Source organism: Salvelinus fontinalis, chromosome 1 (assembly GCF_029448725.1).
Source record: "Salvelinus fontinalis isolate EN_2023a chromosome 1, ASM2944872v1, whole genome shotgun sequence".
Lineage (NCBI taxonomy): Eukaryota > Metazoa > Chordata > Actinopteri > Salmoniformes > Salmonidae > Salvelinus > Salvelinus fontinalis.
Genome location: NC_074665.1, coordinates 6,239,636 through 6,263,433, shown reverse-complemented (window position 1 = coordinate 6,263,433; position 23,798 = coordinate 6,239,636). Strand labels below are relative to the sequence as shown.

Genomic DNA, 23,798 nt, shown 5'->3' with positions numbered 1-23,798 from the left:
CCCTTCATATCTCGTCTATTACCCTTCATAACAACATCTCATCTATTACCCTTCATAACATCTCATATATTACCCTTCATAACATCTCATCTATTACCCTTCATAACATCTCATCTAATACCCTTCATAACAACATCTCATATATTACCCTTCATAACAACATCTCATATTACCCTTCATATCAACATCTCATCTATTACCCTTCATATCTCATATATTACCCTTCATAACAACATCTCATATATTACCCTTCATAACAACATCTCATATATTACCCTTCATAACAACATCTCATCTATTACCCTTCATATCTCATCTATTACCCTTCATAACATCTCATCTATTACCCTTCATAACATCTCATCTATTACCCTTCATAACAACATCTCATCTATTACCCTTCATAACAACATCTCATCTATTACCCTTCATAACAACATCTCATCTATTACCCTTCATAACAACATCTCATCTATTACCCTTCATATCAACATCTCGTCTATTACCCTTCATAACATCTCATATATTAAACTTCATAACATCTCGTCTATTACCCTTCATAACAACATCTCGTCTATTACCCTTCATAACATCTCGTCTATTACCCTTCATAACATCAAATCTATTACCCTTCATAACATCTCATCTATTACCCTTCATAACAACATCTCGTCTATTACCCTTCATAACATCTCATCTATTACCCTTCATAACAACATCTCATCTATTACCCTTCATATCAACATCTCGTCTATTACCCTTCATAACATCTCATATATTACCCTTCATAACATGTCATCTATTACCCTCCATAACAACATCTCAACTATAACCCATTCATAACATGTCATCTATTACCCTTCATAACAACATCTTGTCTATTACCCTTCATAACATCTCATCTATTACCCTCCATAACAACATCTCAACTATAACCCATTCATAAAATGTCATCTATTACCCTTCATAACAACATCTTGTCTATTACCCTTAATAACATCTCATATATTACCCTTCATATCTCGTCTATTACCCTTCATAACAACATCTTGTCTATTACCCTTCATAACATCTCATATATTACCCTTCATATCTCGTCTATTACCCTTCATATCAACATCTCATCTATTACCCTTCATATCTCGTCTATTACCCTTCATATCAACATCTCATATATTACCCTTCATATCTCGTCTATTACCCTTCATATCAACATCTCATCTATTACCCTTCATATCTCGTCTATTACCCTTCATATCAACATCTCATATATTACCCTTCATATCTCGTCTATTACCCTTCATAACAACATCTCGTCTATTACCCTTCATAACATCTCATCTATTACCCTTCATAGCAACATCTCATCTATTACCCTTCATATCAACATCTCATCTATTACCCTTCATATCTCGTCTATTACCCTTCATAACAACATCTCATCTATTACCCTTCATAACATCTCATATATTACCCTTCATAACATCTCATCTATTACCCTTCATAACATCTCATCTAATACCCTTCATAACAACATCTCATATATTACCCTTCATAACAACATCTCATATTACCCTTCATATCAACATCTCATCTATTACCCTTCATATCTCATATATTACCCTTCATAACAACATCTCATATATTACCCTTCATAACAACATCTCATATATTACCCTTCATAACAACATCTCATCTATTACCCTTCATATCTCATCTATTACCCTTCATAACATCTCATCTATTACCCTTCATAACATCTCATCTATTACCCTTCATAACAACATCTCATCTATTACCCTTCATAACAACATCTCATCTATTACCCTTCATAACAACATCTCATCTATTACCCTTCATAACAACATCTCATCTATTACCCTTCATATCAACATCTCGTCTATTACCCTTCATAACATCTCATATATTAAACTTCATAACATCTCATCTATTACCCTTCATAACAACATCTCATCTATTACCCTTCATATCAACATCTCGTCTATTACCCTTCATAACATCTTGTCTATTACCCTTCATAACATCAAATCTATTACCCTTCATAACATCTCATCTATTACCCTTCATAACAACATCTCGTCTATTACCCTTCATAACATCTCATCTATTACCCTTCATAACAACATCTCATCTATTACCCTTCATATCAACATCTCGTCTATTACCCTTCATAACATCTCATATATTACCCTTCATAACATGTCATCTATTACCCTCCATAACAACATCTCAACTATAACCCATTCATAACATGTCATCTATTACCCTTCATAACAACATCTTGTCTATTACCCTTCATAACATCTCATCTATTACCCTCCATAACAACATCTCAACTATAACCCATTCATAAAATGTCATCTATTACCCTTCATAACAACATCTTGTCTATTACCCTTCATAACATCTCATATATTACCCTTCATATCTCGTCTATTACCCTTCATAACATCTCATCTATTACCCTTCATAACAACATCTCATCTATTACCCTTCATAACATCTCATCTATTACCCTTCATAACATCTCATCTATTACCCTTCATAACATCTCATCTATTACCCTTCATATCAACATCTCATCTATTACCCTTCATAACAACATCTCATCTATTACCCTTCATAACAACTCATCTATTACCCTTCATAACATCTCGTCTATTACCCCTTCATAACATCTCATCTATTACCCTTCATAACAACATCTCATCTATTACCCTTCATAACAGCATTTCATATATTACCGATTCATAACATCTCATCTATTACCCTTCATAACATCTCATCTATTACCCTTCATAACAACATCTCATCTATTACCCTTCTTAACAACATCTCGTCTATTACCCTTCTTAACAACATCTCGTCTATTACCCTTCATAACATTTCATCTATTACCCTTCATAACATCTCATATATTACCCTTCATAACAGCATTTCATATATTACCGATTCATAACATCTCATCTATTACCCTTCATAACATCTCATATATTACCCTTCATAACAACATCTCATTTATTACCCTTCATAACATCTCATCTATTACCCTTCATAACATCTCATCTATTACCCTTCATAACATCCCATCTATTACCCTTCATAACAATATCTCGTCTATTACCCTTCATAACATCCCATCTATTACCCCTTCATAACATCCCATCTATTACCCCTTCATAACAACATCTCATCTATTACCCTTCATAACATCTCATCTATTACCCTTCATAACAACATCTCATCTATTACCCTTCATATCAACATCTCATCTATTACCCTTCATAACATCTCATCTATTACCCTTCATAGCAACATCTCATCTATTACCCTTCATATCAACATCTCATCTATTACCCTTCATATCTCGTCTATTACCCTTCATAACAACATCTCATCTATTACCCTTCATAACATCTCATATATTACCCTTCATAACATCTCATCTATTACCCTTCATAACATCTCATCTAATACCCTTCATAACAACATCTCATATATTACCCTTCATAACAACATCTCATATATTACCCTTCATAACAACATCTCATATATTACCCTTCATAACAACATCTCATCTATTACCCTTCATATCTCATCTATTACCCTTCATAACATCTCATCTATTACCCTTCATAACATCTCATCTATTACCCTTCATAACAACATCTCATCTATTACCCTTCATAACAACATCTCATCTATTACCCTTCATAACAACATCTCATCTATTACCCTTCATAACAACATCTCATCTATTACCCTTCATATCAACATCTCGTCTATTACCCTTCATAACATCTCATATATTAAACTTCATAACATCTCGTCTATTACCCTTCATAACATCTCGTCTATTACCCTTCATAACATCTCGTCTATTACCCTTCATAACATCAAATCTATTACCCTTCATAACATCTCATCTATTACCCTTCATAACAACATCTCGTCTATTACCCTTCATAACATCTCATCTATTACCCTTCATAACAACATCTCATCTATTACCCTTCATATCAACATCTCATCTATTACCCTTCATAACATCTCATATATTACCCTTCATAACATGTCATCTATTACCCTCCATAACAACATCTCAACTATAACCCATTCATAACATGTCATCTATTACCCTTCATAACAACATCTTGTCTATTACCCTTCATAACATCTCATCTATTACCCTCCATAACAACATCTCAACTATAACCCATTCATAAAATGTCATCTATTACCCTTCATAACAACATCTTGTCTATTACCCTTCATAACATCTCATATATTACCCTTCATATCTCGTCTATTACCCTTCATAACAACATCTTGTCTATTACCCTTCATAACATCTCATATATTACCCTTCATATCTCGTCTATTACCCTTCATATCAATATCTCATCTATTACCCTTCATATCTCGTCTATTACCCTTCATATCAACATCTCATATATTACCCTTCATATCTCGTCTATTACCCTTCATATCAACATCTCATCTATTACCCTTCATATCTCGTCTATTACCCTTCATATCAACATCTCATATATTACCCTTCATATCTCGTCTATTACCCTTCATAACAACATCTCGTCTATTACCCTTCATAACATCTCATCTATTACCCTTCATAGCAACATCTCATCTATTACCCTTCATATCAACATCTCATCTATTACCCTTCATATCTCGTCTATTACCCTTCATAACAACATCTCATCTATTACCCTTCATAACATCTCATATATTACCCTTCATAACATCTCATCTATTACCCTTCATAACATCTCATCTAATACCCTTCATAACAACATCTCATATATTACCCTTCATAACAACATCTCATATTACCCTTCATATCAACATCTCATCTATTACCCTTCATATCTCATATATTACCCTTCATAACAACATCTCATATATTACCCTTCATAACAACATCTCATATATTACCCTTCATAACAACATCTCATCTATTACCCTTCATATCTCATCTATTACCCTTCATAACATCTCATCTATTACCCTTCATAACATCTCATCTATTACCCTTCATAACAACATCTCATCTATTACCCTTCATAACAACATCTCATCTATTACCCTTCATAACAACATCTCATCTATTACCCTTCATAACAACATCTCATCTATTACCCTTCATATCAACATCTCGTCTATTACCCTTCATAACATCTCATATATTAAACTTCATAACATCTCATCTATTACCCTTCATAACAACATCTCATCTATTACCCTTCATATCAACATCTCGTCTATTACCCTTCATAACATCTCGTCTATTACCCTTCATAACATCAAATCTATTACCCTTCATAACATCTCATCTATTACCCTTCATAACAACATCTCGTCTATTACCCTTCATAACATCTCATCTATTACCCTTCATAACAACATCTCATCTATTACCCTTCATATCAACATCTCGTCTATTACCCTTCATAACATCTCATCTATTACCCTTCATAACAACATCTTGTCTATTACCCTTCATAACATCTCATATATTACCCTTCATATCTCGTCTATTACCCTTCATAACAACATCTTGTCTATTACCCTTCATAACATCTCATATATTACCCTTCATATCTCGTCTATTACCCTTCATATCAACATCTCATCTATTACCCTTCATATCTCGTCTATTACCCTTCATATCAACATCTCATATATTACCCTTCATATCTCGTCTATTACCCTTCATATCAACATCTCATCTATTACCCTTCATATCTCGTCTATTACCCTTCATATCAACATCTCATATATTACCCTTCATATCTCGTCTATTACCCTTCATAACAACATCTCGTCTATTACCCTTCATAACAACATCTCATCTATTACCCTTCATAACAACATCTCATCTATTACCCTTCATAACAACATCTCATCTATTACCCTTCACAACATCTCGTCTATTACCCTTCATATCAACATCTCATATATTACCCTTCATATCTCGTCTATTACCCTTCATAACAACATCTCGTCTATTACCCTTCATAACAACATCTCATCTATTACCCTTCATAACAACATCTCATCTATTACCCTTCATAACAACATCTCATATATTACCCTTCACAACATCTCGTCTATTACCCTTCATAACATCTCATCTATTACCCTTCATAACATCTCATCTATTACCCTTCATAACAACTTTATCTATTACTCTTCATAACAACTTGTGTAAAAATATATATCATTTACATTTTAGTCATTTAGCAGACGCTCTTATCCAGAGCGACTTACAGTAGAGTGCATACATTTTATTACATTTTACATACTGAGACAAGGATATCCCTACCGGCCAAACCCTCCCTAACCCAGACGACCTTATGCCAATTGTGCGTCGCCCCACGGACCTCCCGGTTGCGGCCGGCTGCGACAGAGCCTGGGCGCGAACCCAGAGACTCTGGTGGCGCAGCTAGCACTGCGATGCAGTGCCCTAGACCACTGCGCCACCCGGGAGGCTATATATATAATAGCTATCATATGGAAGTAAACTTTAAGTCATGACATGATATGTTGTGTGGTCGTCCCACGAGAACTCAGGAAACCATGCCGTTTATTAGGCTACAGATTAAATACATTATGATGAAAGTGCACGTGATGAGAATACCCCATAATGACAATGTGAAAACTTGTTTTCTTAATTTGAAATTGAAATACAGAAATATCTCATTTAGTATTCACACCCCTGAATCAATACTTTGTAGAAGCACCTTCAGCAGCGGTTGCAGCTTTGAGTCGTCTTGGGTATGTCTGAATCAGCTTTGAGTCGTCTTGGGTATGTCTGAATCAGCTTTGAGTCGTCTTGGGTATGTCTGAATCAGCTTTGAGTCGTCTTGGGTATGTCTGTACCAGCTTTGAGTCGTTTTGGGTATGTCTGTATCAGCTTTGAGTCGTCTTGGGTATGTCTGAATCAGCTTTGAGTCGTCGTGGGTATGTCTGTATCAGATTTGAGTCGTTTTGGGTATGTCTGTATCAGATTTGAGTCGTTTTGGGTATGTCTGTACCAGCTTTGAGTCGTCTTGGGTATGTCTGTATCAGCTTTGAGTCATCTTGGGTATGTCTGTGTCAGCTTTGAGTCGTCTTGGGTATGTCTGTACCAGCTTTGAGTCGTCTTGGGTATGTCTGTACCAGCTTTGAGTCATCTTGGGTATGTCTGTACCAGCTTTGAGTCGTCTTGGGTATGTCTGTCTCAGCTTTGAGTCGTCTTGGGTATGTCTGTCTCAGCTTAACACATATGGAATCATGTAGTAACAAAAAAAGTGTTAGACAAATCAAAACAGCCACCCTTTACCTTAATGACAGCTTTGCATACTCTTGGCATTCTCTCAACCAGCTTCATGAGGTAGTCACCTGGAATGCATTTCAGTTAACAGGTGTGCCTTCTTAAAAGTTAATTTGTGGACTTTCTTTCCTTCTAAATGCGTTTGAGACAATCAGTTGTGTTGTGACAAGGTAAGGGTATACAGAAGATAGCCCTATTTGGTAAAAGACCAAGACCGTATTATGGCAAGAACAGCTCAAATAAGCAAAGAGAAACGACAGTCCATTATTACTTTAAGACGTAACATTTTTAGAGTTCAAGTTTCTTCAAGTGCAGTCTTCGCAAAAAACATCAAGCTCTATGATGAAACTGGCTCTCATGAGGACCGCAAGAGGATACGTTATTTAGAGATACCTGCCTCAGAAATTGCAATCAAAATAAACGCTTCACAGAGTTCAAGTAACAGACACATCTCAACATCAACTGTTCAGAGGAGACTGTGTGAATCAGGCCTTCGTGGTTGAATTGCTGCAAATAAACCACTACTAAAGGACACCAATAATAAGAAGAGACTTGCTTGGGCAAAGAAACACAAGCAATGAACATTAGACCGGTGAAAATCTGTCCTTTGGTCTGATGAGTCCACATGTAAGATTTTTGGTTCTAATTGTCGTGTCTTTATGAGATGCAGAGTAGGTGAACGGATGATCTTCACATGTGTGCTTCCCACCGTGAAGCATGGAGGAGGAGGTGTTATGGTGTGAGGCTGGTGACAATGTCTGTGATTTATTTAGAATTCAAGGCACACTTAACCAGCATGGCTACCACAGCATTCTGCAGCGATACGCCATCCCATCTGGTTTGGGCTTAGTGAGACTATCATTTGTTTTTCAACAGGACAATGACCCAACACACCACCAGGCTGTGTAAGGGCTATTTGACCAAGAAGGAGAGTGATGGAGTGCTGCATCAGATGACCTGGCCTCCACAATCACCCGACCTCAACCCAATTGAGATGGTTTGGGATGAGTCAGACGGCAGAGTGAAGGAAAAGCAGCCAACAAGTGCTCAGCATAGCTGGGAACTCCTTCAAGACTGTTGGAAAATCATTCCAGGTGAAGCTGGTTGAGAGAATGCCAAGAGTGCGCAAAGCTGTCATCAAGGCAAAGAGTAGCTACTTTGAAGAATCTTAAAATGTAGAAAATAGTCAAATAAAGAAAAACCCTTGAATGAATAGATGTGTCCAAACTTTTGACTGACATTGTACATATTTGTTTAACTCATCATCATGCTAAGATTATTCGAATCAGCTTCGTAGAGCAACAAACAAAATGTCCCCCACTTGGGGTCCACAGGATCCAGTCTGGGAAATGCTGCTGTAACTATTTATATTTTATGGTTAAACACTAGATTGGTCCAAGAAAAAACAAACGGAATAACGTAGTACAGATGGATTAATGTCGCTCTCTTCTGTTTGACGTGTGTCCATCAGGGACCACGTTGGAAACAAGTGGAAACTCACCTGTTTGACGTGTGTCCATCAGGGACCACGTTGGAAACAAGTGGAAACTCACCTGTTTGACGTGTGTCCATCAGGCACGACAATGGAAACAAGTGGAAACTCACCTGTTTGATACACAACAGCCGGTCGTTGGTCTGCTGTATGTGCCTGTCCATCGACGGAATGGAGGCCATTTTGTCCCTCTTTGACCTCTACCTTCCAGCCATTAAACTAGTGACCTCTGGAGGAGAAGACAGAGAGACAAAGACATTAAACTAGTGACCTCTGGAAGAGAAGACAGAGAGACAAATACATTAAAGTAGTGACCTCTGGAAGAGAAGACAGAGAGACAAAAACATTAAACTAGTGACCTCTGGAAGAGAAGACAGAGAGACAAAGACATTAAATTAGTGACCTCTGGAAGAGAAGACAGAGAGACAAAGACATTAAACTAGTGACCTCTGGAAGAGAAGACAGAGAGACAAAGACATTAAACTAGTGACCTCTGGAGGAGAAGACAGAGAGACAAAGACATTAAAGTAGTGACCTCTGGAGGAGAAGACAGAGAGACAAAGACATTAAAGTAGTGACCTCTGGAGGAGAAGACAGAGAGACAAAGACATTAAACTAGTGACCTCTGGAGGAGAGGACAGAGAGACAAAGACATTAAACTAGTGACCTCTGGAAGAGAAGACAGAGAGACAAAGACATTAAACTAGTGACCTCTGGAGGAGAAGACAGAGAGACAAAGACATTAAAGTAGTGACCTCTGGAGGAGAAGACAGAGAGACAAAGACATTAAAGTAGTGATCTCTGGAGGAGAAGACAGAGAGACAAAGACATTAAACTAGTGACCTCTGGAGGAGAAGACAGAGAGACAAAGACATTAAACTAGTGACCTCTGGAAGAGAAGACAGAGAGACAAAGACATTAAACTAGTGACCTCTGGAAGAGAAGACAGAGAGACAAAGACAAACTAGTGACCTCTGGAGGAGAAGACAGAGAGACAAAGACATTAAACTAGTGACCTCTGGAAGAGAAGACAGAGAGACAAAGACATTAAACTAGTGACCTCTGGAAGAGAAGACAGAGAGACAAAGACAAACTAGTGACCTCTGGAGGAGAAGACAGAGAGACAAAGACATTAAACTAGTGACCTCTGGAGGAGAAGACAGAGAGACAAAGACATTAAACTAGTGACCTCTGGAAGAGAAGACAGAGAGACAAAGACAAACTAGTGACCTCTGGAGGAGAAGACAGAGAGACAAAGACATTAAACTAGTGACCTCTGGAAGAGAAGACAGAGAGACAAAGACATTAAACTAGTGACCTCTGGAGGAGAAGACAGAGAGACAAAGACATTAAACTAGTGACCTCTGGAAGAGAAGACAGAGAGACAAAGACAAACTAGTGACCTCTGGAGGAGAAGACAGAGAGACAAAGACATTAAACTAGTGACCTCTGGAGGAGAAGACAGAGAGACAAAGACATTAAACTAGTGACCTCTGGAGGAGAAGACAGAGATAAAAAAAAAAATGATATTGCAGTGTGTATGTCTGTGTGTGTGTCTGTGCTTCTGTGTGTGTGTGTTCCCGTATGTGTGTGTTAGGAGGGAGCTGTGACATTTGTGTGTGTGTCTGTGCCTCTGTGAGTTGTGTGTGTTCCCGTATGTGTGTGTTAGGAGGGAGCTGGCAGGTGCGTGGAAGGAGAGAGGTAAAGCTATTGATTTGACAGGTGACTAGCACCTCAAAGAGAATTGCATTCCTCTCAGTCACAGTGACACTCTCAACAAGCCCTGGCAGTGGCCTCTCACACTGTCTGACTGAGTGACTGACTGACTGGCTGGCTGACTGACTGGCTGTCTGACTGACACACAACCACAGTGACACTGGAAGAAGAGAAGCCTCTGAACTGAGACAGTGTTGTGCAAACACACACACCAGGGTTTCCGTTATCTGGTAATTGCTGGCTTTTGGCTGAGAGAGAGAGAGACAGCCGGCGCTCCAACGGACTCAGACATTTTTGTTTTATTTATTTAGACAATTTTAGTCTTCAATAAAGGGCAGACACTGTAGGTGTTGCATATTACTCTACAGTAGAGCTAAGCAAACACCACCAGTTAATTTGAACAGTTTAAGAGTTGAATGCGGAACAGAGTTAAATCTTTTACACTTTCAAAAGTATTATTTTAACACCAGTTCAGTGGGACTCATATGTTCACTGAAAATAATGTATATTTGACACTTTCCCGAGTTAAATGTTCACCATTGATGTTGCTGTGTGTGTGTGCGACGTGTGTGTGCATGTGTGTGCGGGTGTGCACGTGTATATGTGTGCAGGCGTGCGAGCGTGGGACAAACGGCCCCAGGGACAGCAGGGGAATTGATCATTGTTCTACAGAGGGCTTTATTTCCGGTGCTCATCTGATTGAATTAATTGAACTTGAGGTGAGGAAGAATGTTTCAGGCTCAACAGAGCTACTCATTTAATCAATAAACAATAGATTATATTTTAAAAAAAATATTCTGATTTGCAAATTAACCAATTTGGTAGCCTAGTGGTTAGAGCGTTGTACCAATAACCTGGATTGAATCCCTGAGCTGACAAGGTAAAAAATCTGTTGTTCTGCCCCTGAACAAGGCAGTTAAGAACTGTTCCTAGACCGTCATTGTAAATAAGAATGTGTTCTTAAAACGGACTTGCCTGGTTAAATTACGGTATTTCAAAAAAATTATAATAATAAATAAAATTGGAGAGGAATTTTTTTGGGGCCTCCTTCTGTACATTAATCTGTATAGCAGCCTATCTGACAAGGACAAAGGTATGTTGGTGTACAGAGATAGACAGAGAGACAGAGACAGACAGAGAGACAGAGACAGAGACAGAGACAGACAGAGACACAGAGAGAGACAGAGATACAGAGACAGACAGAGACAGACAGGGAGACAGAGACAGACAGAGAGAAAGAGACAGACAGAGAGACAGAGACAGACCGAGACAGAGATACAGAGACAGACAGAGACAGACAGGGAGACAGAGACAGAGAGAGACAGAGATACAGAGACAGACAGAGACAGACAGGGAGACAGAGACAGACAGAGAGAAAGAGACAGACAGAGACAGAAAGAGACAGACAGAGAGACAGAGACAGAGACAGACAGAGACAGAGATACAGAGACAGACAGAGACAGACAGGGAGACAGAGACAGACAGAGAGAAAGAGACAGACAGAGACACAGAGACAGAGACAGACAGAGAGAAAGAGACAGACAGAAAGACAGAGACAGACAGAGACACAGAGAGAGACAGAGAGACAGACAGAGAGAAAGAGACAGAGAGACAGAGACAGACAGAGAGACAGACAGAGATACAGAGACAGACAGAGAGAAAGAGACAGTAATTGAGGAATCCATAGAATCAAACCACTTCTGGGAGAATTGGAATAAATTAAACAAACCTCATCATGAGGAATTGGCTATCCAAAATGGGGATATGTGGAGAAATCACTTTGCAAACCTCTACAGCAATATAACAAAGAGCCCAGAACAAAAAGATATACAAGAAAAATTACAAATCCTTGAATTAGCAGTCAAAGACTACCAGAATCCTGTGGATACCCCAATTACAGAAGCAGAATTATTAGAAAAACTTTGCACTCTCCAACCCAAAAAGGCCTGTGGTGCTGATGGTATTTTAAATGAAATGATCAAATATACAGACCACAAATTCAAATTGGCTATACTCAAACTCTTCAACATTATCCTCACTGCAGGTATTTCCCCTCGATATTTGGAACCAGGGATTGATCACAAATGGAGACAAATTTGACCCAAATAATTACAGAGGAATTTGCGTTAACAGCAACTTGGGGAAAATTCTCTGCAGTATTATAAATAGCAGACTACATCATTTCCTTGACGAACACAACGTCCTGAGCAGAAGCCAGATTGGATTTCTAAAAAATTATCGTACAACAGACCACATTTACACCCTCCACACTCTAATTGATAAACAAGTTAACCACAACAAAGGCAAAATCTACTCGTGTTTTGTAGATTTCAAGAAAGCATTTGATTCAATTTGGCACAAAGGTCTTTTTTATAAACTAATAGAAAGTTGTATTGGAGAGAAAACATATGATGTTATTAAATCAATGTACATTAAAAACAAATGTGCGGTTAAAACTGTCAACAAGCAAACAGACTTCTTCTCTCAGGGACTTGGAGTGAAACAGGGCTGCCCAATAAGTCCAACATTATTTAACATCTACATTAATGAATTGGCAAAAACATTAGAAGAATCGGCAGCACCTGGTATCACCCTACACAACACTGAAATCAAGTGTCTGTTGTACGCAGATGACCTGGTGCTGCTGTCTCCCACTAAAGAGGGGTTACAGCAGCACCTAGATCGTCTTCACAGGTTCTGTCAGACCTGGGCTCTGACCGTTAACCTAAAAAAAACTAATATAATGATATTCCAAAAAAGGTCCGGAAATAAGGATGACAAATATAAATTCAATTTGGACACAGTTCTATTAGAACACACCAAAAACTACACATATCTAGGACTAAATATGAGCAACACAGGTAGCTTTCACATGGCTGTGAATGAGCTGAGAGACAAAGCAAAAAGAACATTCTATGCCATTAAAAGGAACATCAAAATAAAAATTCCAATTAGAATCTGGCTCAAAATGTTTCAATCAGTTATAGAACCAATTGCTCTATATGGCAGTGAAGTATGGTGTCCGCTCTCTAATAATGAATTTACCAAATGGGACAAACATCCAATTTAAATATTGCATGCAGAGTTTTGCAAGACTGTATTGCGAGTACAAAGAAAAACTCCAAATAACGCATGTAGGGCAGAATTAGGCCAATACCCCCTCCTCATTCGAATAGAAAAAAGAGCCATCAAATTTTATAACCATCTAAAAACAAGTGACCCCAAAACATTCCATCACACAGCTCTACAATGTCAAGAGATGAAACCAGAGAAGAGTCCCCTCAGCCAGCTGGTTCTGAGGCTCAACCATCTTCATCACTCTTCATCACACAGCTCTACAATGTCAAGAGATGAAACCAGAGAAGAGTCCCCTCAGCCAGCTGGTTCTGAGGCTCAACCATCTTCATCACTCTTCATCACACAGCACTACAATGTCAAGAGATGAAACCAGAGAAGAGTCCCCTCAGCCAGCTGGTTCTGAGGCTCAACCATCTTCATCACTCTTCATCACACAGCCCTACAATGTCAAGAGATGAAACCAGAGAAGAGTCCCCTCAGCCAGCTGGTTCTGAGGCTCAACCATCTTCATCACTCTTCATCACACAGCCCTACAATGTCAAGAGATGAAACCAGAGAAGAGTCCCCTCAGCCAGCTGGTTTAGAGGCTCAACCATCTTCATCACTCTTCATCACACAGCCCTACAATGTCAAGAGATGAAACCAGAGAAGAATCCCCTCAGCCAGCTGGTTCTGAGGCTCAACCATCTTCATCACTCTTCATCACACAGCCCTAAAATGTCAAGAGATGAAACCAGAGAAGAGTCCCCTCAGCCAGCTGGTTCAGAGGCTCAACCATCTTCATCACTCTTCATCACACAGCCCTACAATGTCAAGAGATGAAACCAGAGAAGAGTCCCCTCAGCCAGCTGGTTCAGAGGCTCAACCATCTTCATCACTCTTCATCACACAGCCCTACAATGTCAAGAGATGAAACCAGAGAAGAGTCCCCTCAGCCAGCTGGTTCAGAGGCTCAGTTCACTAACCCAAACGAGCCCCATAGAGACTCAGGACAGCAGTCAGAAAATCTGGCCCAACCAAATCATCACAAAACAAAAAGAAAAATATAGAACCTATTGGAAAGACACAACAAAAAATCTAAGTAAACTTCAATGCCATTTGGCTCTAAACAGACAGTACATGGTGGCAGACTATCTCACCACTGTGACTGATAGAAAACTGAGGAAAACACTGACTAGGTACAGACTCAGTGAGCACAGTCTGGCTATAGAGACCGGTCGTCACAGACAAACCTGGCTGCCCAGAGAGGACAGGCTGTGCTCACTCTGCTCCAGGGGAGAGGTAGAGACAGAGCTGCATTTCCTATTACACTGTGACAAATACTCAGACCTAAGAGAATATTTATTTCCCAAAAGTATTATTCAGTACAAATAATTTGAAACTATAAAAGATTAAGAAAAAATCTAATATTTATTGGGTGAAAAGCCAAAATGCGCAGTTTTGGCAGCCAAATATGTGTCCTCCTGCCACAACCTGAGAGACAGCCAGTGAAAAGTGCAAAGTAATGTTGATAATATTTCCCATCTTGTTTTGTTTTGTCTTTCATACCAGGTCATGTGTCTTCTCAGTCATGTTGACACTGGTCTACTACCAGGTCATGTGTCTTCTCAGTCATGTAGACACTGGTCTACTACCAGGTCATGTGTCTTCTCAGTCATGTTGAGACTGGTCTACTACCAGGTCATGTGTCTTCTCAGTCATGTTGACACTGGTCTACTACCAGGTCATGTGTCTTCTCAGTCATGTTGACACTGGTCTACTACCAGGTCATGTGTCTTCTCAGTCATGTTGAGACTGGTCTACTACCAGGTCATGTGTCTTCTCAGTCATGTTGACACTGGTCTACTACCAGGTCATGTGTCTTCTCAGTCATGTTGACACTGGTCTACTACCAGGTCATGTGTCTTCTCAGTCATTTTGAGACTGGTCTACTACCAGGTCATGTGTCTTCTCAGTCATGTTGACTCTGATCTACTACCAGGTCATGTGTCTTCTCAGTCATGTTGACACTGGTCTACTACCAGGTCATGTGTCTTCTCAGTCATGTTGACACTGGTCTACTACCAGGTCATGTGTCTTCTCAGTCATGTTGACACTGGTCTACTACCAGGTCATGTGTCTTCTCAGTCATGTTGACACTGGTCTACTACCAGGTCATGTGTCTTCTCAGTCATGTTGACACTGGTCTACTACCATGTCATGTGTCTTCTCAGTCATGTTGAGACTGGTCTACTACCAGGTCATGTGTCTTCTCAGTCATTTTGAGACTGGTCTACTACCAGGTCATGTGTCTTCTCAGTCATGTTGACACTGGTCTACTACCAGGTCATGTGTCTTCTCAGTCATGTAGACACTGGTCTACTACCAGGTCATGTGTCTTCTCAGTCATGTTGACACTGGTCTACTACCAGGTCATGTGTCTTCTCAGTCATGTTGACACTGGTCTACTACCAGGTCATGTGTCTTCTCAGTCGTGTTGAGACTGGTCTACTACCAGGTCATGTGTCTTCTCAGTCATGTTGACACTGGTCTACTACCAGGTCATGTGTCTTCTCAGTCATGTTGACACTGGTCTACTACCAGGTCATGTGTCTTCTCAGTCATGTTGACACTGGTCTACTACCATGTCATGTGTCTTCTCAGTCATGTTGAACTGGTCTACTACCAGGTCATGTGTCTTCTCAGTCATTTTGAGACTGGTCTACTACCAGGTCATGTGTCTTCTCAGTCATGTTGACACTGGTCTACTACCAGGTCATGTGTCTTCTCAGTCATGTAGACACTGGTCTACTACCAGGTCATGTGTCTTCTCAGTCATGTTGACACTGGTCTACTACCAGGTCATGTGTCTTCTCAGTCATGTTGACACTGGTCTACTACCAGGTCATGTGTCTTCTCAGTCATGTTGACACTGGTCTACTACCAGGTCATGTGTCTTCTCAGTCATGTTGACACTGGTCTACTACCATGTCATGTGTCTTCTCAGTCATGTTGAGACTGGTCTACTACCAGGTCATGTGTCTTCTCAGTCATTTTGAGACTGGTCTACTACCAGGTCATGTGTCTTCTCAGTCATGTTGACACTGGTCTACTACCAGGTCATGTGTCTTCTCAGTCATGTAGACACTGGTCTACTACCAGGTCATGTGTCTTCTCAGTCATGTTGACACTGGTCTACTACCAGGTCATGTGTCTTCTCAGTCATGTTGACACTGGTCTACTACCAGGTCATGTGTCTTCTCAGTCGTGTTGAGACTGGTCTACTACCAGGTCATGTGTCTTCTCAGTCATGTTGACACTGATCTACTACCAGGTCATGTGTCTTCTCAGTCATGTTGACACTGGTCTACTACCATGTCATGTGTCTTCTCAGTCATGTTGACACTGGTCTACTACCATGTCATGTGTCTTCTCAGTCATGTTGAGACTGGTCTACTACCAGGTCATGTGTCTTCTCAGTCATGTTGCCACTGGTCTACTACCAGGTCATGTGTCTTCTCAGTCATGTTGACACTGATCTACTACCAGGTCATGTGTCTTCTCAGTCATGTTGACACTGGTCTACTACCAGGTCATGTGTCTTCTCAGTCATGTTGACACTGGTCTACTACCATGTCATGTGTCTTCTCAGTCATGTTGACACTGGTCTACTACCAGGTCATGTGTCTTCTCAGTCATGTAGACACTGGTCTACTACCAGGTCATGTGTCTTCTCAGTCATGTTGACACTGGTCTACTACCATGTCATGTGTCTTCTCAGTCATGTTGACACTGGTCTACTACCAGGTCATGTGTCTTCTCAGTCATGTTGACACTGGTCTACTACCAGGTCATGTGTCTTCTCAGTCATGTAGACACTGGTCTACTACCAGGTCATGTGTCTTCTCAGTCATGTTGACACTGGTCTACTACCAGGTCATGTGTCTTCTCAGTCATGTTGACACTGGTCTACTACCAGGTCATGTGTCTTCTCAGTCATGTAGACACTGGTCTACTACCAGGTCATGTGTCTTCTCAGTCATGTTGACACTGGTCTACTACCATGTCATGTGTCTTCTCAGTCATGTTGACACTGGTCTACTACCAGGTCATGTGTCTTCTCAGTCATGTTTACACTGGTCTACTACCAGGTCACGTGTCTTCTCAGTCATGTTGACACTGGTCTACTACCAGGTCATGTGTCTTCTCAGTCATGTTTACACTGGTCTACTACCAGGTCATGTGTCTTCTCAGTCATGTTGACACTGGTCTACTACCAGGTCATGTGTCTTCTCAGTCATGTTGAGACTGGTCTACTACCAGGTCATGTGTCTTAGTCATGTTGACACTGGTCTACTACCAGGTCATGTGTCTTCTCAGTCACGTTGACACTGGTCTAATACCAGGTCATGTGTCTTCTCAGTCGTGTTGAGACTGGTCTACTACCAGGTCATGTGTCTTCTCAGTCATGTTGACACTGGTCTACTACCAGGTCATGTGTCTTCTCAGTCATGTTGAGACTGGTCTACTACCAGGTCATGTGTCTTCTCAGTCATGTTGACACTGGTCTACTACCAGGTCATGTGTCTTCTCAGTCATGTTGACACTGGTCTACTACCAGGTCATGTGTCTTCTCAGTCATGTTGACACTGGTCTACTACCAGGTCATGTGTCTTCTCAGTCATGTTGACACTGGTCTACTACCAGGTCATGTGTCTTCTCAGTCATGTTGACACTGGTCTACTACCAGGTCATGTGTCTTCTCAGTCATGTTGAGACTGGTCTACTACCATGTCATGTGTCTTCTCAGTCATGTTGACACTGGTCTACTACCAGGTCATGTGTCTTCTCAGTCATGTAGACACTGGTCTACTACCAGGTCATGTGTCTTCTCAGTCATGTTGACACTGGTCTACTACCAGGTCATGTGTCTTCTCAGTCATGTTGAGACTGGTCTACTACCAGGTCATGTGTCTTCTCAGTCATGTTGACACTGGTCTACTACCAGGTCATGTGTCTTCTCAGTCACGTTGACACTGGTCTACTACCAGGTCATGTGTCTTCTCAGTCGTGTTGAGACTGGTCTACTACCAGGTCATGTGTCTTCTCAGTCATGTTGACACTGGTCTACTACCAGGTCATGTGTCTTCTCAGTCATGTTGAGACTGGTCTACTACCAGGTCATGTGTCTTCTCAGTCATGTTGACACTGGTCTACTACCAGGTCATGTGTCTTCTCAGTCATGTAGACACTGGTCTACTACCAGGTCATGTGTCTTCTCAGTCATGTTGACACTGGTCTACTACCAGGTCATGTGTCTTCTCAGTCATGTTGAGACTGGTCTACTACCAGGTCATGTGTCTTCTCAGTCATGTTGACACTGGTCTACTACCAGGTCATGTGTCTTCTCAGTCACGTTGACACTGGTCTACTACCAGGTCATGTGTCTTCTCAGTCGTGTTGAGACTGGTCTACTACCAGGTCATGTGTCTTCTCAGTCATGTTGACACTGGTCTACTACCAGGTCATGTGTCTTCTCAGTCATGTTGACACTGGTCTACTACCAGGTCATGTGTCTTCTCAGTCATATTGACACTGGTCTACTACCAGGTCACGTGTCTTCTCAGTCATGTTGACACTGGTCTACTACCAGGTCATGTGTCTTCTCAGTCATATTGACACTGGTCTACTACCAGGTCATGTGTCTTCTCAAGTCATATTGACACTGGTCTACTACCAGGTCACGTGTCTTCTCAGTCATGTTGACACTGGTCTACTACCAGGTCATGTGTCTTCTCAGTCATGTTGACACTGGTCTACTACCATTGATTTAATGTATTGTTGTTCTGATTAATATTGTTGTTGTAGTTGTTGTTAATGGTAATCCCATGTCCACTACTACTGTTATTATTGCTGTTGGTCCCACCATTTATTTATATATAAATATATATTTTGTATATATATACATACATATTTGATTTGTATTTTTCGATATGTATACTTTGACAATGTAAGTAATAATGAACTTGCCATGTCAATAAAGTCAATTGAATTGAAGAGAGAGAGTGAGATCTCCTTCCATCGTGCGGCAGTGAGATACCTTGGCATGTGTTGACTGTTTACCCTGCTCAGTCATGTAATCTGTTGGTTAACATTGATCTGTATCCTAGGACATGTTCGGACTACATCTCATCCACACACACACACACACACACACACACACCCCCCCCCACACCCCCCCCCCCCCCCCCCCCCCACACACACACACACACACACACACACACACACACACACACACACACACACACACACACACACACACACACACAGTTCATGGAAATAGTATTTCTGAGGACTCATTTTTCAGGGAACTAAAAGGACTTGAGGAAACTACAGGATCCAACATGCCCCGCTAACATTAAAGGTTATCAATTCTGCCTGGAGAACTGATTTAACGCAGCGTTCAACGTCAAAATAAATCTAACCTCAGAGCTCTGGTCATAACTCATAACGCAGCTGTAAGTACAGGACAACGTGAATTAATGACAACGGAGCTGCATCTCTCTCTGTCTTCCTCCTCCATCCCCCTCTTTTTCTCTCTCTCATCTCTCTCCGTCTTCCTCCTCCATCCCCCTCTTTCTCTCTCTGTCTTCCTCCTCCATCCTCCTCTTTCTCTCTCTGTCTGTCTTCCTCCTCCATCCTCCTCTTTCTCTCTCTGTCTTCCTCCTCCATCCCCCTCTTTCTCTTTCTCTCTCCGTCTTCCTCCTCCATCCCCCTCTTTCTCTCTCCGTCTTCCTCCTCCATCCCCCTCTTTCTCTTTCTCTCTCTGTCTTCCTCCTCCATCCCCCTCTTTCTCTCTCTGTCTTCCTCCTCCATCCCCCTCTTTCTCTCATCTCTCTCCGTCTTCCTCCTCCATCCCCCTCTTTCTCTTTCTCTCGCTGTCTTCCTCTTCCACCCCCCTCTTTTTCTCATCTCTCTCCATCTTCCTCCTCCATCCCCCTCTCTCTCTCATCTCTCTCCATCTTGATCATCCATCCCCCTCTCATCTCTCTGCGTCTTCCTCCTCCATCCCACTCTTTCTCTCTCCGTCTTCCTCCTCCATCCTCCTCTTTTTCTCTCTCTCATCTCTCCGTCTTCCTCCTCCATCCGCATCTTTCTCTCATCTCTATCCATCTTCCTCCTCCATCCCCCTCTTTCTCTCCCTCTCATCTCTCTCTGTCTTCCTCCTCCATCCCTCTCTTTCTCTCATCTCTCCATCTTCCTCCTCCATCCCCATCTTTCTCTCATCTCTATCCATCTTCCTCCTCCATCCCCCTCTTTCTCTCCCTCTCTGGTTTATCTCTCCCTGGCTGTCACGCTACATTTCCTTATTTTACACTAGAATAAGAAGGAATAGAAGAGGAGAGGAGGAATAGAGAGGAGAGGAGGAATAGAGAGGAGATGAGGAATAGAGAGGAGAGGAGGAATAGAGAGGAGAGAGGATGAATATAGAGGAGAGAGGAGGAATATAGAGGAGAGATGAGGAATAGAGAGGGGGAATAGAGAAGAGAGAGGAGGAATAGAGAGGAGAGAGGAGGAATAGAGAGGAGGAATAGAGAGGAGAGAGGAGGAATAGAGAGGAGAGAGGAAGAATAGAGAGAAGAGAAGAGGAATAGAGAGGAGAGAGGAGGAATAGAGAGGAGAGAGGAGGAATAGAGAGGAGAGAGGAGGAATAGAGAGGAGAGAGGAGGAATAGAGAGGAGAGAAGAGGAATAGAGAGGAGGGGGGGAAAAAAGAGAGGAGAGAGGAGGAATAGAGAGGAGAGAGGAGGACTAGATATGAGAGAGGAGGAATAGAGAGGAGGAATAGAGAGGAGAGAGGAGGAATAGAGAGGAGAGGGGATGAATATAGAGGAGAAATAGAGAGGAGAGAGGAAGAATAGAGAGGAGAGAAGAGGAATAGAGAGGAGAGAGGAGGAATAGAGAGGAGAGAGGAAGAATAGAGAGGAGAGAATAGGAATAGAGAGGAGGAATAGAGAGGAGAGAGGAGGAATAGAGAGGAGAGAGGGGGAATAGAGAAGAGAGAGGGTAAATAGAGAGGGGAGAGGAAGAATAGAGAGGAGAGAAGAGGAATAGAGAGGAGAGAGGAGGAATCGAGAGGAGACATGGGGAATAGAGAGGAGGAATAGAAAGGAGGAATAGAGAGGAGAGAGGAGGAATAGAGAGGAGAGAGGAGAGAGGATGAATAGAGAGGAGAGATGAGGAATAGAGAGGAGAGAGGAGGAATGGAGAGGAGAGGAGGAATAGAGAGGATAGAGGAGGAATAGAGGAGAGAGGAGAAAGAGAGGAAGAATAGAGAGGAGAGAAGAGGAATAGAGAGGAGAGAGAAGGAATAGAGAGGAGAGAGGGAGAATAGAGAGGAGGAATATAGAGGAGAGAGGAGGAATAGAGAGGAGAGAGGAGGAATAGAGAGGAGAGATGAGAAATAGAGAGGAGAGAGGAAGAATAGAGAGGAGAGAAGAGGAATAGAGGAGAGAGGAGAAAGAGAGGAAGAATAGAGAGGAGAGAAGAGGAATAGAGAGGAGAGAGAAGGAATAGAGAGGAGAGAGGGAGAATAGAGAGGAGGAATATAGAGGAGAGAGGAGGAATAGAGAGGAGAGAGGAGGAATAGAGAGGAGAGATGAGAAATAGAGAGGAGAGAGGAAGAATAGAGAGGAGAGAAGAGGAATAGAGAGGAGAGAGGAAGAATAGAGAGGAGAGAAGAGGAATAGAGAGGATAGAAGAGGAATGGAGAGGAGGAATAGAGAGGAGAGAGTAGGAATAGAGAGGAGAGAGGAAGAATAGAGAGGAGAGAAGATGAATAGAGAGGAGAGAGGAGGAATAGAGAGGAGGAATAGAGAGGAGAGAGGAGGAATAGAGAGGAGAGAGGAAGAATAGAGGGGAGAGAAGAGGAATAGAGAGGAGAGAGGAGGAACAGAGAGGAGGAATAGAGAGGAGAGAGGAGGAATAGAGAGGAGAGAGGAGGAATAGAGAGGAGAGAGGAAGAATAGAGAGGAGAGAAGAGGAATAGAGAGGAGAGAGGTCGAATAGAGAGGAGGAATAGAGAGGAGATAGGAGGAATAGAGAGGAGAGAGGAAGAATAGAGAGGAGAGAATAGGAATAGAGAGGAGAGAGGAGGAACAGAGAGGAGGAATAGAGAGGAGAGAGGAGGAATAGAGAGGAGAGAGGAGGAATAGAGAGGAGAGAGGAAGAATAGAGAGGAGAGAAGAGGAACAGAGAGGAGGAATAGAGAGAAGAGAGGATGAATAGAGAGGAGAGAGGTGGAATAGAGAGGAGGAATAGAGAGGAGAGAGGAGGAATAGAGAGGAGAGAGGATGAATAGAGAGGAGAGAGGAGGAATAAAGAGGAGAGAGGAGGAATAGAGAGGAGAGAGAAGGAATAGAGAGTAGAGAGGAAGAATAGAGAGGAGAGAAGAGGAATAGAGAGGAGAGAGGAGGAATAGAGAGGAGAGAGGAGGAATAGAGAGGAGAGAGGAAGAATAGAGAGGAGAGAAGAGGAACAGAGAGGAGGAATAGAGAGAAGAGAGGATGAATAGAGAGGAGAGAGGTGGAATAGAGAAGAGGAATAGAGAGGAGAGAGGAAGAATAGAGAGGAGAGAAGAGGAATAGAGAGGAGAGAGGAGGAATAGAGAGGAGGAATAGAGAGGAGAGAGGAGGAATAGAGAGGAGAGAGGAAGAATAGAGAGGAGAGAAGAGGAATAGAGAGGAGAGAGGAGGAACAGAGAGGAGGAATAGAGAGGAGAGAGGAGGAATAGAGAGGAGAGAGGAGGGATAGAGAGGAGAGAGGAGGAATAGAGAGGAGAGAAGAGGAATAGAGAGGAGAGAGGAGGAATAGAGAGGAGGAATAGAGAGGAGAGAGGAGGAATAGAGGAGAGAGGAAGAATAGAGAGGAGAGAAGAGGAATAGAGAGGAGAGAGGAGGAACAGAGAGGAGGAATAGAGAGGAGAGAGGAGGAATAGAGAGGAGAGAGGAGGAATAGAGAGGAGAGAGGAGGAATAGAGAAGAGAGAGGAAGAATAGAGAGGAGAGAAGAGAAACAGAGAGAAGGAATAGAGAGGAGAGAGGATGAATAGAGAGGAGAGAGGTGGAATAGAGAGGAGGAATAGAGAGGAGAGAGGAGGAATAGAGAGGAGAGAGGAG

The 23,798-nt window shown here is 41.5% G+C and overlaps 1 protein-coding gene across 2 annotated transcripts in view; it reads right to left on the bottom strand.

Moving 5' to 3' along the window:
• Nucleotides 1-23,798, bottom strand: part of LOC129867891 (zinc finger MIZ domain-containing protein 1-like) — a 470,202-nt gene that overhangs the window by 175,253 nt on the left and 271,151 nt on the right. For both annotated transcript variants that reach the window (XM_055941400.1, XM_055941484.1), the window contains exon 3: nucleotides 8,963-9,078. In XM_055941400.1, coding sequence (XP_055797375.1) covers nucleotides 8,963-9,031 — 69 coding nt within the window. In that variant the 5' untranslated portion in view covers nucleotides 9,032-9,078. The remainder of the gene's footprint in view (nucleotides 1-8,962; nucleotides 9,079-23,798) is intronic.